Source organism: Balaenoptera acutorostrata, chromosome 1 (assembly GCF_949987535.1).
Source record: "Balaenoptera acutorostrata chromosome 1, mBalAcu1.1, whole genome shotgun sequence".
Classification (NCBI taxonomy): domain Eukaryota; kingdom Metazoa; phylum Chordata; class Mammalia; order Artiodactyla; family Balaenopteridae; genus Balaenoptera; species Balaenoptera acutorostrata.
Window position 1 is genome coordinate 170155019 of NC_080064.1, and position 18202 is coordinate 170173220.

An 18202-nucleotide genomic window follows, 5' to 3' on the forward strand; every position below is an offset into this window, starting at 1 on the left:
ATTTTTAAAAAGGAAATGTACTTAATGTCTCTGAATTATACTTGTAAGAATGTTTAAAATGGTAGATTTTATATTATGTATATTTTCCCACAATAAAAATGTATAGATTAAAAGGATGAATAAATGCATGAATTGAGAAAAAAAAAGAGTCTATGTTGTTTGTAATGGAGAAATGTTTTAAGGAAATGATATGATCATGAATAAACATGGAAATTTAAAAGAAAAAAGCAAAGTATTAGGTATGCATGAACTAAATAATGTTAAATTGTGCATATTTTCACTTAAAAGATTAGAAATTAAGTAACAGTAATACTTAAAGTATTTAATTACCATTAATTTATTTTATTCCCTCTAACATTGATTGCCAAATAAAACAATTAATCGATTGGTTGTCATTTTAATTTATCAGTCCATCTCTTGTGAATTTGATTACCATGAGGCATGACAGCATGCTATTAAAAAATCATATCTTGACTCATTAAGACATAAAGAATCCCATAAGAAACTAAAACTTCTCATTTTACGTTTCTCTTCTATACATTTTGATTGTAACAGAAGACAGAACTTGAATCTTGAAAGAGATAAATTTGTAACAGATAAAAGAAAGGACTTATTTATTCACTGGGCTGCACTTTTAGGAAAATCATTAGTCTCAAGTGGTAAAGGATTCAATAAAGGACTAGACAGATTTTTGAAGGATGACTTCAACATAGATGCTCAAGAAACACTTTTAAAGCATTTTAACGGTCATCCTCTTTATGAATAATGAAGTCATAGAAAATACGGAGAATGCTCAGTAAGAATTCTAAAGAAAGATTTATAATTGTAGAAATCGAGCACAAGTTCAAAATCACTATAATGACTAAACTAAATTTAATGGATAATTAAAATGTATCTAGTTCTAGGCTGCTTAATATAAATTATTCACAGCCCTTAAAAAAGAAATGTAGCATATTATTTTATCTATGATAATAATAATGTTTCCACCTACTAGGGAAGGTTCATTTGCATTCCATAGCAATTCACTAGGGTCTGCGTTTTCTGGATCGTATATCCATATAACGATAACCTACGAAATAAAATGTGGTTGCATTTCTTGACACTTTGGACAAATTTTATTTTTAGTTGTGGCAAAACATAACCATAAAAATGTTTTCATTTGTTTTTAAAATTTCGAATATCTCAGTTAAAAATATCAGAATATGTGTTGTTTTTAACAAGAGAAACAGTCCAAAGAATTAATAACATCCTCTACACTCCTGAGGTAACTAATGTTAAAATTTTGTATGAATGCTTATATGTCTTTTTCTACACCCACAGACACAGCAGCCTCCCCACACACTCATACACTTTTTACAAAAATGAGATTACACTATTCATGTTATTTATAATGTGCTTTTGTCACTTAATACACCATAGCCATTTCAATAGATGTAGATCTAATTCTTTTTATTGTTTTCTTCTTGAATAGACAATTTATTCTATTATAAAAATAAATTATATTTAAAATACAGTGAAAATTGTCTCTCCCACCCTGTACTTCATCACTCAGTTCCCACAAGTCTACTATACCCTGCAAGTAACTACTATTGGTTAAGTTTTTTTGTATTTCTATAAAATTTTTGTGCATAACCAGTGTTATTTTTCTCCTTTTTATATAAATGCTAGTGTGCTAAATGCATTTTTGAACATTATATTCTTCACTTAAAGTTATATCTTAGAGATCTTTAAATATTCTCATTAATCTTTCATATTATTTTACATATTATTACAAATTATGGAGGAACCATAATTTAACAAGTAACCTACTAATAAATATTTGTTTATATCCTTTGTCATTACAAAGTTATAATGAGCAACTCTGAACATATATTATTTTGTACTTTTGAGTATTCCTAAAAGTGGAATTGTTGAGTCATAGAGTATATGCATCTGTAATTTTTGTAGATACTGCTGAATTGTTCTCCATAGCAGTTGCAACAATATACCTTCTCACCAGCAATGTATGAGATCTCTTCTTTCTTCACAGCCTTCCCAACACGATGTGTTGTCATACATTTGGATATTGTCAGTCGATGGATGAAAAATGGTATGTTGATGCAGTTTTAATCTGCATTTCTTTTATCATGAGAAAGTTTGAGCATCTTTCCATATATTCAAGTCCTATTTCTATTTCCCTTCTGGTGAACTATTTGCTCATTTCCTTCGCTCATTTTCTATTGGGCTGTTAAGTCTTTTATTTATTAATTTGTAGAAGTTTTTAACGTAAAGAATGTTCTATATGTTCTATATCTTGATCTGTGTGGTGGTTACATAGACATATATATGTACATACGAAAACTTTATTACTTTTATAATTATGTGGCATCCCTCTTTATCCTATTAAATCTGTTTGCCTTAGATTGTATATTGTCCCTATATATGGCTGCCCTTCCTCCCTCCCTCCCTCCCTCCCTCCCTTCCTTCCTTCCTCCCTCCCTCCCTCCCTTCCATATTCCCTTTACCTATAGTAATCTCAACCTATGTAGTTTGAGTTAACAGCTAGTATTTACTTTATGCTATTTTTCTCCATGCTATGCATTTGCAGAGACATACCCAAATACATGCGTACATGTATTTTTTAAAAGAGGCATCTTAAGACGTTCTTTTTTAAAAAAGAAAATTGGATCACATTATACACACTTTCCACATTCTCCCTTTTTTTCACACAAGTATACATCATTGAAATTCCCCAGTGTCAACTCTTATAATGCCTGAACAATATTCTACGATGTGCTTATACTGTAATTTACAGATCAATGTCTCTAATAATGGAGATTTACTGTGGCTCCAGTTTTGTTTTGTTTTGTTTTGCTTTACCACTATTACAATGCTGCAAAATATAGATCCTTTTCCATAGAGCTGTATATACTAGAGGTTTTAATTCTGTGGAGTAGATTCCCAGGAGTGTGATTATTGATCCAAATGGTATATATATTTTTAATTTTAATAGATGTTTCCATATTGCGCTCCAAAAATGTGAATAAGGCTCTAACTCCTCACACTTTCCACCAGCAAAGTTTGAGTGTACCCTTTTGCCCAGATCCCCTCTAGCAATAGCTATTTTCCCTTGTTCAAGTTTTACTAGTGTGAGGAGTGTGACATTTCATTGTTAATTTAATTTGAATTTTCTTGAGATGAAATGAAGCTCAGCATCTTTTCATGTTTCTTAGATTTGCTTTTGTGTACATAGCTTCTTTACATTCTTCTATTGGCACTTACCATATTCTTATCATTTGTAAGAGCTCTTTGTTTTGTTTGGACTTTAGGTATACAGACACAGAATTAGAATCACAATCCTCAGTCCATGACACACTATCGTTATTGGCATGACCCTCTTTTACGCAATTATTTAAATTTTAAATTAGTAAAATGAAAACCAGGAACCCACCATCCAACTCGAGACCTAGAACCTTACAAATCTTTCATTTACTTATATATTCCTCCCTTTTCAGGTTCTCTGTTTCTGCCCAGAGGTACTCACTTTCCTGAATTCTGTGTTTATTTTTCATTAATATAATGATAGTTTTTTGAACTTGATCAGCCCACACATAAACCCCTAGGGCCTGCTTTTTTTTTTCTTTCAAGATTATGTAACTAGGATTTATTCATGTTATTGCTCATAACTGAGCTCATTCGTTTTCATTACTATTTAAAATTCCATTATGTGAAAATACCACAATTTTTCCATTTTTCTGTTAATGGGCATTTGGATTCTTTCTGTTTGGGATGGGTGAATTTTATGAGCAATTCTACTATGAGCATTTTTTTTTTAATTTATTCTGCTTGATTTTATTTACTTATTTTTAAATTAATTAATTATTTTTGGCTGTGTTGGGTCTTTGTTTCTGTGCGAGGGCTTTTCTCTAGTTGCGGCAAGCGGGGGCCACTCTTCATCACGTGCGCGGGCTTCTCACTATCGCGGCCTCTCTTGTTGCGGAGCACAGGCTCCAGACGCGCAGGCTCAGTAGTTGTGGCTCACGGGCCCAGTTGCTCCGCGGCATGTGGGATCTTCCCAGACCAGGGCTCGAACCCGTGTGCCCTGCATTGGCAGGCAGATTCTCAACCACTGCGCCACCAGGGAAGCCCTACTATGAGCATTTTTGTTTCTGTTTTTGTTTTTGTTTTATTGGAGTATAGTTGCTTTACACTGCTGTGTCAGTTTCTGCTGTACAGCAAAGTGAATCAGCCATACATATATATATATATATATATCCCCTCTTTTTTGGACTTCCTTCCCATTTAGGTCACCACAGAGCACCACGTAGAGTTCCCTGTGCTATACAGTGGGTTCTCATTAGTTATCTATTTTATACATAGTAGTGTATATATGTCAATCCCAAACTCCCAATTCATCCCACCCCCCAGCATTTTTGAAAATGTCTCTTGAGGCATGAGTGCAAGAGTTTCTCTTCAGTATACACTTATACTTATTCTACTGGAGTAGAATTGCTAAGTATATACTTAGAGTATATACTTATACTCTTGAGTATAAGTTGTCGAGTATGTGTAAGATAACGTAGAATCATTTCTCAAAATTTACGTCCCTCCATCTCTTTTCAACACTAGGGATATTAGCTGTGTAGTGTCATCTATATTGTAAAATTTTTTCATAACTACTTGTTGTCTAAGTTGACTTTGTTTATGGCACTACTGTGATAAAGTTTTTAATTTTCACATTTTCAATTATGACTACCTTTTATTCATAGATTCTGGTTTCCAATCTTGAATAAGATTTCCCTTGATTCCATATAGTACAGCTTCAAGATTCTCCTGCAATCCGTCCAGGGTTTTCTGCTTTACATTTGTCTTATATGCCAAGGGAATTTTTCTCTTTTGTATGTGGTGTAAGCAAGGATTCTACTTTTGTTTTCTTCCAAGAAGACAGCTTAGTTTACTATATCATTCCGTATAAATTTTAACATATTTTTTCAATCAAAAATTGGACTCTGGTGTCCAGTTAGAAACTTTAAAAAACATCTTTTTTAAGCCATTCAACAAAATTTGAGTGTAGTTCTTGATACAGGTTCTGTGTCTTCTTATATTTATTCTTAAGTATTTTATAGTCTGTACTGCTATTATGAATTTATAATATTGTACACTTCTTTTTCTTATTTTATTACTTACACTATTATGTTCAAGACAATATTAAATAATAATGGTGATTATGAGCATATCTGTCCAGTTCCTGATTTTAATTGAATTAGAAATATCTCATAATTTATAACAATTATTGTTAGTTATTTGGGAAGTAAATTTTTTTATTAGAATTAAGTAGTTTCCTTCTAAACTTGTTTTGCTTAGTGTTTTTACTAGAAATGGTTGTTGAATATTTAATTTTTTTTCACATCTTTATTGGACTGTAATTGCTTTACAATGTTGTGTTAGATTGCGCTGTATAACAAAGTGCAACAGCTATATGTATACATATATCCCCATATCCCCTTCCTCTTTTTTTTTAAATTTTATTTATTTACGGGTGTGTTGGGACTTCGTTTCTGTGCGAGGGCTTTCTCTAGTTGCGGCAAGCGGGGGCCACTCTTCATCACAGTGCGCGGGCCTCTATCGCGGCCTCTCTTGTTGCAGAGCACAGGCTCCAGACGCGCAGGCTCAGTAATTGTGGCTCACGGGCCCAGTTGCTCCACAGCATGTGGGATCTTCCCAGACCAGGGCTCGAACCTGTGTCCCCTGCATTGGCAGGCAGATTCTCAACCACTGTGCCACCAGGGAAGCCCTCCCCTCCCTCTTGAGCCTCCCTCCCACCCTCCATATCCCACCCCTCTAGGTGGTCACAAAGCATGGAGCTGATTTCCCTGTACTATGCAGCTGCTTCCCATTAGCTATCTATTTTACATTGGGTAGTGTATATATGTCAATGCTACTCACTTCATCCCAGCTTCCCCAACCCTACCTCCCCTTGTCCTCAAGTCCATTCTCTACGTCTGCATCTTTATTCCTGTCCTGCCCCTAGGTTCATCAGAACCGTTTTTTTTCCCTTAGATTCCATATATATGTGTTAGCATATGGTATTTGTTTTTCTCTTTCTGACTTATTTCACTCTGGATGACAGGCTCTAGGTCCATCCACCTCACTACAAATAACTCAATTTCATTTCTTTTTATGGCTGAGTAATATTCCATTGTATATATGTGCCACATCTTCTTTATCCATTCATCTGTCGATGGACACTTAGGTTGCTTCCATGTCCCGGCTATTGTAAATAGTGCGGCAGTGAACATTATGGCACACATCTCTTTTTGAATTATGGTTTTCTCAGGGTATATGCCCAGTAGTGGGATTGCTGGGTAATATGGTAGTTCTATTTTTACTTTTTTAAGGAACCTTCATACAGCTCTCCATGGTGGCTGTATCAATTTACATTCCCACCAACAGTGGAAGAGGGTTCCCTTTTCTCCACACCCTCTCCAGCATTAATTGTTTGTAGATTTTTTGATGAAGGCCATTCTGACCCATGTGACATGATATCTCATTGTGGTTTTGAGTTGCATTTCTCTAATGATTAGTGATGTTGAGCATCCTTTCATGTGTTTGTTGGCAATCCGTATATCTTCTTTGGAGAAATGTCTATTTAGGTCTTCTGCCCATTTTTGGATTGGGTTGTTTGTTTTTTTGATATTGAGCTGCATGAGATGCTTATATATTTGGAGATTAATCCTTTTGTCACTTGCTTTGTTTGCAAATATTTCCTCCCATTCTGAGGGTTGTCTTTTTGTCTTGTTTATGGTTTCCTTTGCTATGCAAAAGCTTTTAAGTTTCATTAGGTCCCATCTGTTTATTTTTGCTTTTATTTCCATTACTCATGGAGGTGGGTCAAAAGGATCTTGCTGTGATTTATATCATAGAGTGTTCTGCCTATGTTTTCCTCTATGAGTTTTATAGTGTCTGGCCTTACTTTTAGGTCTTTAGTCCATTTTGAGTTTATTTTTGTGTATCGTGTTAGGAAGTGCTCTAATTTCATTCTTTTACATGTAGCTGACCAGTTTTCGCAGCTCCACTTATTGAAGAGGTTGTCCTTTCTCCATTGTACATTCTTGCCTCCTTCAACAAAGATAAAGTGACCATATGTGCATAGGTTTATCTCTGGGTTTCTATCCTGTTCCATTGATCTATATTTCTGTTTTTGTGCCAGTACCATAGTGTCTTGATTGCTGTAGCTTTGTAATATAGTCTGAAGTCAGGGAGTCTGATTCTTCCCACTCCATTTTCTTTCTCAGAATTGCTTTGGCTCTTTGGGGTCTTTTGTGTTTCCATACAAATTGTGAAATTTTTTGTTCTTGTTCTGTGAAAAATGACATTGGTAGTTTGAGAGAGATTGCATTGGATCTGCAGATTGCTTTGGGTAGTACAGTCATTTTCACAATGTTTATTCTTCCAATCCAAGAACATGGAATATCTATCGATCTGTTTGTATCATCTTTGATTTCTTTCATCAGTGTCTTACAGTTTCCTGCATACAGGTCTTTTGTCTCCTTAGGTAGGTTTATTCCTATGTATTTTATTCTTTTTGTTGCAATGTTAACTGGGATTGTTTCCTTAATTTCTCTTTCAGATTTTTCATTGTTAGTGTATAGGAATGCAAGAGATTTCTGTACATTAATTTTGTATCCTGCTACTTTACCAAATTCATTGATTAGCTCTAGTAGTTTTCTGGTAGCATCTTTAGGATTCTCTGTATATAGTATCATGTCATCTGCAAACAGTGACAGCTTTACTTCTTTTCCGATTTGTATTCCTTTAATTTCTTTTTCTTCTCTGACTGCTGTGGCTAGAATTTCCAAAACTATGTTGAATAATAGCGGTGAGAGTGCGCACCCTTGTCTTTTTCCTGATCTTAGAGGAAATGATTTCAGTTTTTCACCATTGAGTATGATGCTTGCTGTGGGTTTGTCATATATGGCCTTTATTATGTTGAGGTAGGTTCCCTCTATGCCCACTTTCTGGAGAGTTTTTATCATAAATGGGTGTTGAATTCTGTTGAAAGCTTTTTCTGCATCTATTGAGATTATCATTTGGTTTTTATCCTTCAATTTGTTAATATGGTGTATCACATTGATTGATTTGCGTATATTGAAGAATCCTTGCATTCCTGGGATAAACCCCACTTGATCATGGTGTATGATCCTTTTAATGTGTTGCTGGATTCTGTTTTCTGGTATTTTGTTGAGGATTTTTTCATCTATGTTCATCAGTGAAATTAGCCTGTAGTTTTCTTTCTTTGTGACATCTTTGTCTGGTGTTGGTATCAGGGTGATGGTGGCCTCATAGAACAAGTTTGGGAGTATTCCTCCCTCCACTATGTTTTGGAAGAGTTTGAGAAGGATAGGTAACTCTTCTCTAAATGTCTGCTAGAATTCACCTGTGAAGCCATTTGGTCCTGGGCTTTTCTTTGTTGGAAGATTTTTAATCACAGTTTCAATTTCAGTGCTAGTGATTGGTCTGTTCATATTTTCTATTTCTTCCTGGTTCAGTCTTGGAAGGTTGTAGTTTTAGAAGAATTTGTCCATTTCTTCCAGGTTGTCCATTTTATTAGCATAGAGTTGCTTGTAGTAGTCTCTCATGATCCTTTTTATTTCTGCAGTGTCAGTTGTTAGTTCTTTTTCATTTCTAATTCTGTTGAATTGAGTCATCTCCCTATTTTTCTTGATGAGTCTGGCTAATGGCTTATCAATTTTGGTTATCTTTCAAAGAACCAACTTTTACTTTTATTGATCTTTGCTATTGTTTCCTTCATCTCTTTTTCATTTATTTCTGATCTGATCTTTATGATTTCTTTCCTTCTGCTAACTTTGTGGGGGTTTTTTTGTTGTTGTTGTTCTTCTTTCTCTAATTGCTTTATGTGTAAGATTAGGTTGTTTGAGATTTCTCTTGTTTCTTGAGATAGGATTGCATTGCTATAAACTTCCCTCTTAGAACTGCTTTTGCTGCATCCCATAGGTTTTGGGTCGTCATGTTTTCAGTGTCATTTGTTTCTAGGTATTTTTTGATTTCCTCAGTGATCTTTTGGTTATTTAGTAGCATATTGTTTAGCCTCTGTGTGTTTGTATTTTTTACAGTTTTTTTTTCTGTAATTGATATCTAGTCTCATAGTGCTGTGGTCAGAAAAGATACTTGATACAATTTCAATTTTCTTTAATTTACCGAGGCTTGATTTGTGACTCAAGATATGATCCTGGAGAGTGTTCCATGTGCACTTGAGAACTGTATTCTGTTGTTTTTGGATGGAATGTCCTATAAATATCAATTAAGCCCATCTGGTCTAATGTGTCATTTAAAGCTTGTGTTTCCTTATTTATTTTCTGTTTGGATGATCTGTCCATTGGTGTAAGTGGCATGTTAATGTCCCCTACTATTATTGTGTTACTGTCAATTTCCACTTTTATGGCTGTTAGCATTTGCCTTATGTATTGAAGTGCTCCTATGTTGGATGCATAAATATTTACAATTGTTATATCTTCCTCTTGGATTGATCCTTTGATCATTATGTAGTTTCCTTCATTGTCTCTTGTAATAGTCTTTATTTTAAAGTGTATTTTGTCTGATATGAGTTTTGCTACTCCAGCTTTCTTTTGATTTCCATTTGCATGCAATATATTTTTCCATTCCCTCACTTTCAGTCTGTATGTGTCCCTAGGTATGAAGTGGGTCTCTTGTAGACAGCATATATATGGGTCTTGCTTTTGTATCCATTCAGCCAGTCTATGTCTTTTGGAGGGAGCATTTTATCCATTTACATTTAAGGTAGTTATCAATATGTATGTTCATATTACTATTTTTTAAATTGTTTTGGGTTTGGTTTTGTAGGTCTGTTTCTTCTTGTGTTTCCTGCCTAGAGAAGTGTCTTTAGCATTTGTTGTAAAGCTGGTTTGGTGGTGAATTGTCTTAACTTATGATTGTCTGTAAAGCTTTCGATTTCTCCATTGAATTTGAATGAGATCCTTGCTGGCTAGAGTAATCTTGCTTTCAGGTTTTTGCCTTTCATCACTTTAAATATGTCCTGACGCTCCCTTCTGGCTTGCAGAGTTTCTGCTGAAAGATCAGCTGTTAACCTTATGGGGTTTCCCTTTTATATTACTTGTTGCTTTTCCATTGCTGCTTTTTAATATTTTTCTTTGTATTTAATTTTTGATCGTTTGATTAATATGTGTCTTGGTTTGTTTCTCCTTGGATTTACCCTGTATGGGATCTCTGCGCTTCCAGGACTTGACTATTTCCTTTCCCATGTTAGGGAAGTTTTCAACTATAATCTCGTCAAATATTTTCTCAGTCCCTTTCTTTTTCTCTTCTTCTTCTGGGACCCATATAATTTAAATGTTGGTGCTTTTAGTGTTGTCCCAGAGGTCTCTGAGATTCTCTTCAATTCTTTTCATTGTTTTTTCTTTATTCTGCTCCTCAGTATTCATTTCCACCATTTTGTCTTCCAGCTTATCCATTCTTCTCCCTCAGTTATTCTGGTATTGATTCCTTGTATAGTATTTTAAATTTCATTATTGTGTTGTTCATCATTGTTTGCTCTGTAGTTCTTCTAAGTCCTTGTTAAATGTTTCTTGTATTTTCTTCATTCTATTTCTGAGATTTGGGATCATCTTTACTATCATTACTCTGAATTCTTTTTCAGGTAGACTGCCTATTTCCTCTTCATTCGTTTGGTCTGGTGGGTTTTTACCTTGCTCCTTCATCTGCTGCATATTTCTCTGCCTTCTCATTTTGTTTAACTTACTGTGTTTGGGGTCTCCTTTTCGCAGGCTGCAGGTTCATAGTTCATAGATGCTTTTCCATCTTTTCATTTTTATGTTCTACATTCTGCATGATTCCCATTCCAAATCACTAATTCTGCAATTTTCTCAAATGTATCTAGTCTTCTATTTAACCTGAATTTTTGTTTTTAGATGCCTATTTTTTCATCTTAAGACATTTATATAGGATACTTTTTAATGTACAATTATGCATAATCCTTATTCTTGTTTTGTTTTTATCCCTTCTTTTATCTTTGTGAGCATTCAAAATATGGAGTTAATAATCTTTCAGATGGTTCTCATCTTTAGTTTTGAAAAGTATGAACTTTCTCCATTTTTATGTGTGTGTCTATTCCAGGCAGTTTTGTCTTTTTTGTGGTTTATACCTTTTATTTTGAGATTATTTTCAGAGGGTTTGTTTTCTATGAGAGTCCTATACCCTTGGTTATGAAATGGATTTTATAACCACCTCTGCCTGGGCCCTATGTGTTTCACTGCTTGCATTTTTGTGTTTACCACTCGGCTCTAGGTTCCCCAACCTCTTGAGAGGTGTTTAACTTGGGCATCCACCTGAAACTCTGTGAAGGTAACTCCTTGTCCATTTACGGCCCTCAAAAGGATGTATCATTTATTTGCAATTACTCTAAGACAGTGAGTGAACCCTTACTAGTTCTCATTTTACAGACCTTTCATAAATCCTAGCTTCATGTAGGGAGGTTGGTTTCAGCTCCTCCCTCTCCCATAGGTTGGAGGCTTCATTTTCTATTCCCATACACATGTTGAAACATCACCCTTTGTCTACTTATAGACAAGGGCTTATATTCTTTCTAATTACCTTACTTCAGAATTCATTCTTCTCTAACTCTGGGTTTTAGTTCTTTAGTTACTTCTGACAACAAGGAAATTCCTTTACTTGCTTTTAAATTCTATACACAAGCGTACCAATATTAATGTAAAAGTCTACACTAGTATTATACACAGGTATTTTGTAAAGGCATTTCTATATGTTTTGAGTGAGATGGAGGCTATTCTGCATTATTTGGGTCTGTAATAGGTATTGTACTTTTAGAAGTTTCTCTCTATTTTCTGTCTTAAAATTCCTTATCCACTGATAATACTTTCTTCCTTTTTTTGCATTGTTGTAGTTATAGACTTAATAAATAATCCTATAATGTCAGCTGGGACTGGGATAGGGATACATATGAACACATGAGCTCATTCAACCATCTTGATCCAATACAGGAAGTTTATTTCTTATTATTTTTCTGCCTCTTCTTTCCATTAAATCACTACGTTGAGAAAATGAAAATATTTATAGAGCTTAAGTTTCCAAATATTACCACCTTATTTCAATTTTCAAATTTTTGAATATATCTCTGTCATACTTCTAATCAGCCTCCAATCCAGATGTCAAAACTTTTGGATCTCAAAACCCCTTCATAGGCTTAAAAATTATTGAGAATCCCACAGAGCTTTTGTTTTATGTGGGTTAGCTCTATCAATATTTATTACCATATAACAAATTAAAATTGAGAATACTTAAAGATATTTATTATTTTAAAATTTATGATAAACCTATTACATATTAACATTAACTAACATATTTTTATGAAAAAAATTATTTTCCAAGATAAAAAATAGTAAGAAGATTGGTTGTTTTACATTTTACATTGTAAAATCTCTTTAATATCTGCTTTAATAGAAGAGAGCTAGCTTATCATCGGTGCTCTTACATTCAAGCTGTTGGTATATGTTATTTTGGTGGAAGTATATGGGGGGAAATCAATCCTCACACAGATATGTAGCTGGAAAAGCACAGACCTCGTGGACCTTCTAAAAATGTCTGTGAAGACCTAGGGGATCTTAGTCTATAACTTGAGTAACCACTGCTCTAAGCGAATTTTATTGAAAATTAGTTTAGAAAATTCCTCTTCTAGTAAATATGGAAATAAGATGGAAATAATATAGTAGTAATCTATGAAGGATATACAAAAACTTTTAAAAGTTTTACCTGGGTTAAATTGTTAGTGAAATTTCTGTTGGGAAAAAGAGAAATCATATTTTAGTAAACAGCATGCTAAATATTAGTTTGAATAGTCTACTTTCAACATACATGTTTATAAATCTTTGAATATTCTCTTTATATTCCATCACAGATACATAAATGATTAAATGCTAAATGTCAAAAAGAAGCTCATGTCAATAATTAAATATAATTATTGATCCTCATGTGTTGTCAACAAAAGGCTGAGGGGCATGAATCTATATACTTTCTTAATAATACTGTAAGCTCACATAGCCAAAGTTGCATGATTAATGTTCTTTAAAAATTTGACATGATCAATGCACATTAAAAAGTCTATAGAGTTTAGGGACTTCCCTGGTGGTCCAGTGGTTAAGACTCTGTGCTTCCAATGCAGGGGATGCAGGTTCAATCCCTGGTCAGGGAACTAAAATCCTGCATGCCACACAGCATGGTCCCCCCCAAAAAGAATTCTATAGAGTTTATATGTTTTAATTTATGTCAAAACCAAATTTATCAATTAGCACTGCAAATGCTTCATTTATCAGCCTTTCAGTGTAAATTTTCTGAAAGGAGCAAAATTCACTTGTATGTTTAGTTATATGTTTTTTAGAAAGTAATTATTGTCACTTTAAAGATATCTGTATTTTTAAAATCATATAATCTCTAAAAGTCAATGACTCAGGACTGTGTTTTCATTTGTGCATAGTGTTTAGTACATTATTAGGTACAAAATAAAATAAAGATGTTTGGGGAATCAGTAAATGTGCATGCAGTGAGTTTCTGAGACCGTATAACGAAAATAATATTTTATATGTTCAATCTGTTATATGAGAAAGCCACTGAAAGTAAGTACTATAAATCCTGACAGGCAAATGTGCCTAAAGTTCAGAAAGTATGAAGTTTATCAAAAACATCCCCTGTCAGTACACAGGCACCTAAAACCCACTGCAGCTGAGCATGTGCACAGTACTGGCTTGGGCCACCAGTGCTGCCTGCTTAGGTCCCTAGCTACTGGACCTGGAGGCACTGCTGAGGACGATCATAGCCCTTGCAGTCACCCTGGTCACCCTGCAGCATTTGGTAAAAACAATGCAATTCTTGATGTTTTGGACCCCAGTGGCCTGAGCTGATGAAACATGCCCCACTGGATCCAGAGCCACCACTTGCCCCTGCACATGGCACCCCACACCACTAGACCTGCAGTCACAGCACGCTCCAGCATGCACAACCACAGGTGAAGGTCTTTTCTTAATGAAGTCAGTCTGTGACATCTGGAAGTGGTGACTGCTTCTTCAAATGTGCAGACACCTACACAAGCTACAGGGACCATGAAGAATCAGGGAAACATGACACCACTTAAGGAACACAGTAAACTCCAGCAATGACCCCCAAGGAAATGGATATATATACACGAATAGCCTGACAAAGAATTCAAAATAGGGTTCTAAAGATGCTCAGAGAACCATGAGAGAACAAAGACAAGCAATTTAATGAAATTAGAAAAACAATACTAGAACAAAATGAGAAGTTCAACAAAGAGATAGAAAACATAAGGAAGAAACAAATTGTGGCGCTGAGGAATACAATGACTGCAGTGAAGAATTTATAAGAGAGCTTCAACAGCAGACTGGAACAAGCAGAAAAAATAATCAGTGAACTCAAAGACAGATCTTTTGAAATTATCTAGTCAGAAGAGCAAAAAGAATGAAAAGGAATGACAAAAGCCTATGAGATCTATAGGACACCATTAAGAGAAACAATCTATGCATCATTGGAGTCCCACAAGGAAAAGATGGGGAGAAAGAGGCAGAGGCTTATTAAAAATGTGTAATACCTGAGAGTTTCCCAAACCTGGGGAGAGATTTGACATCAAAGTTCATGAAGCTAACAGGTCATCCCAAGATTTCAATCTCAAATGATCTTTTCCAAGACCATTAAGATGGAACTGTATAAAAATAAAGACAAAAAAGATAATTTTAAAAGCAGCAAGAGAAAAAAATTCTCTCAAAAAGGGAAACCCCATAAGGCTAACAGTGGATTTCTAGGAAAAACTTTGCAGGCCAGGGGAGAGTAGGCCAAGGGAGATATATTCAAAGTGCTGCAAGAAAAAAAAAACCTGTCAGCCAAGAACACTTTACCCGGGTAATTTGTCCTTCAAAATGAATGCAAGATAAAGCTTTTCCCAAACAAACAAAAGCTGAGGAAGTTCATCATCACAAGATCTGTCTCACAAGAAATACTGAAAAGTTCTTAAAGCCGAAATGAAAGGCCTTTAATTAGTAAAATGAAAACATATGAAAATATCCAACACACTGGTAAAGGCAAGTATATAGTCAGATTCAGAATATGTTAATATTGTAATAAGGTGATGTGTTAACCACTTACCTCTAGCATAAATGTTAAAGGGCAAAATGTATTAAAAACAGTTATGGCAACAATAATTTGTTAGTAGAAACAGAATATAAAGAGATGTAAATTGTGACATCAAAAACATAAAATATGGAGGGATAGTAAAAGGGTAGAGGTTTTGTATGCAATAGAAGATAAGTAGTTATTAGCTTAAAATAATCTGTTATAGATTTTGGAGAGGAATCAAGATATCAGAGTAGGAGGATGTGGAGCTCACCTTCCCTCACAAATACATCAAAAATACATCTACATGTGGAACAAGTCTCACAGAAGACTAACTGAAAACTGGCAGAAGATCTCCTAACAACCAAAACTGCAAGAAAGATCTCCACAAAACTGGGTAGGACAGAAAAAAAAAGCACATCAGGTCAGGACCAGCACCCATGGTAAGGAATAGAGGGTCCTCACTGGCTGCCCTAGGGAGCCCACTTACCTGCTGGAAAATCCACTGAGACAGAAGGACTGGAGAAGCCTAGACTCTGCTTGCAAGGAGTGCACACATGCTGGCTTGCTAACAATCAAGGAGGAGAGAGATATTGCACTGGTGGCTGCTGCCTTGCTGCACTTCCCAGTCCGAAGGGGCAAACACCCTTGCCCTGCTCTCTGTACCCCACTGCCTGGTGGAAACTCTAGCAAAGATTCATTCTAGCTATGCAGAGACAGATGGGACACCTTGGGTATGATCTGGGCAGAACTGCAGAGATCATTGTCAGTGCACACATGGGGGTGGAAGATCAAACCTGGCAGATGTTGTCAGTGGGCACACTGGGTGATGTCACAAGAATACAGAGTGAACAAGCACTGAATCTTGGGCAGACAGGCCCTGGCAGAGGACTGTAGCTAAGCAGAGACAACTGAAGAACCTGGGGTATGACTAGGGGGAGCCTCAGAGCCCATTATCAGCATGTGTACACAGTGGTGGTGAGTCTAGATGTAGCAGACACTGTCAGTGTGCACACAGGGCTGCACCACAAGAACGTGGGGCTAGGCACTAAATCTCGGGTGGACAGGCCCTGGACAGGAGTATAAGGCAAGAAGCCAGTCAGAGTGCCCTGGCTCCATCCACTCCACACCGCAGCTTAGCACCAAATCTGGCAGCCCTGGTCCCAGGCAGCAGCACAGCCACCTCATTTAGAAAAGTAAAGACAAAAACCACATGATCATCTCAACAGACAGAGAGAAAGCATTTGACAAAATTCAACATCCATTCAAGATAAAAACTCTCACCAAAGTGGGTATATGTGGAACATATCTCAATATAATAAAAGCCATTTATGACAAACCCACAGCCAACATAATGCTCAACACTGAAAAGCTGAAACCCTTCCCACTAAAATCTGCAGCAATACAAGGATCCCCACACTCACCATTTCTCTTCAACATGGTATTGGATGTCCTACCCACAGCAATCAGACAAGAGACATATATAAAAGATATCCAATTTGGAAGGGAAGAAGTAAAACTGTCACTATTGCAGATGACATGATACTCTGTATAGAGAAACCTAAAGTCTCCACACAAAAACTATTAGAACTAATAAATGAATTCAGCAAGGTAGCAGGATAAAAGATTAATATATAGAAATCTGTTGCATTTTTATACTAACAATGAAATATCAGAAAGAGAAAGTAAAAAAACAGTCCTGTTGAAATCTCATTCAAAAAAATAGGAACAAACTTAACCAAGGAGGTGAAAAATCTATACATTGAAAACTATAAAACACTGATAAAGTAAATTGAAGATAATTTAAAGAAATGGAAAGATAGCCCATGCTCTTGGATGGGAAGAGTTAATATTGTTAAAATGGCCATACTACCCAAAGCAATCTACAGATTTAGTGCAATCCCTATCAAAATACCCATGACATTTTTTCACAGAACTAGGACAAATAATCCTAAAACTTATATGGAACCACAAAAGACCCAGAATTGCCAAAGTAATCCTGAGGAAAAAGAACAAAGCTGGAGGCATAAACCTCAGACTTCAGACTATCCTACAAAGCTACATAATCAAAACGTGGTATTGGCACAAAAACAGATATGTAGATCAATGGATCGGAACAGAGAGCTCAGAAACAAACCCACAAACCTATGGTCAAATAATCTGTGACAAAGGAGGCAAGAATATATAACAGTGAAAAGACAGTTTCTTCAACAAGTGGTATTGGGGGCTTCCCTGGTGGCGCAGTGGTTGAGAATCTGCCTGCCAATGCAGGGGACACAGGTTCGAGCCCTGGTCTGGGAGGATCCCACATGCTGCGGAGCAGCTGGACCCGTGAGCCACAACTACTGAGCCTACGCATCTGGAGCCTGTGCTCCGCAACAAGAGAGGCCGCGATAGTGAGAGGCCCGCGCACCGCGATGAAGAGTGGCCCCCGCTTGCCGCAACTAGAGAAAGCCCTCGCACAGAAATGAAGACCCAACACAGCCAAAAATAAATAATAAATAAAAATAAATAAATTTAAAAAAAATGCCTTAAAAAAAAAAAACAAAGCAAGTGGTATTGGGAAAGCTGGACAGCTACATGTAAATCAATGAAATTAGAACACTCCCATACAACATATTAAAAAATACCTGAAAATGGTTTAAAGACCTAAATATAAAATAGTACATCATAAAACTCTTAGAAGAGAACATAGGCAAAACATTCTCTGACATAAATTGTACCAATGTTTTCTTAGATCAGTCTCCCAAGGCAAAAGAAATAAAAGCAAAAATAAACAAATGGGACCCAATTAAACTTAATAGCTATTGCACAGCAAAGGAAACCATCAACAAAATGAAAATAAAACCTATGGAAAGGGAGAAATATTTGCAAATGATGCAACTGACAAAGGGTTAATATCCAAAATATACAAATGGTTCATACAACTCAATATCATAAAAACAAACAACCCAATCAAAAATTGGGCAAAAGACCTCTAAATAGGCATTTCTCCAAAGAATACATAGAGATGGCCAACAGGCACATAAAA

General features: G+C 35.7%; 1 protein-coding gene across 1 annotated transcript in view; it reads right to left on the reverse strand.

Annotated features, from left to right (window-relative positions):
• The window catches only part of CATSPERE (catsper channel auxiliary subunit epsilon), a 264240-nt gene that overhangs the window by 189488 nt on the left and 56550 nt on the right, over positions 1 to 18202 (reverse strand). Inside the window, exons 6-7 of the mRNA XM_057536226.1 lie at positions 12805 to 12829; positions 992 to 1069 (exon numbers count right to left, since the gene is read on the reverse strand). Coding sequence (XP_057392209.1) covers positions 992 to 1069; positions 12805 to 12829 — 103 coding nt within the window. The remainder of the gene's footprint in view (positions 1 to 991; positions 1070 to 12804; positions 12830 to 18202) is intronic.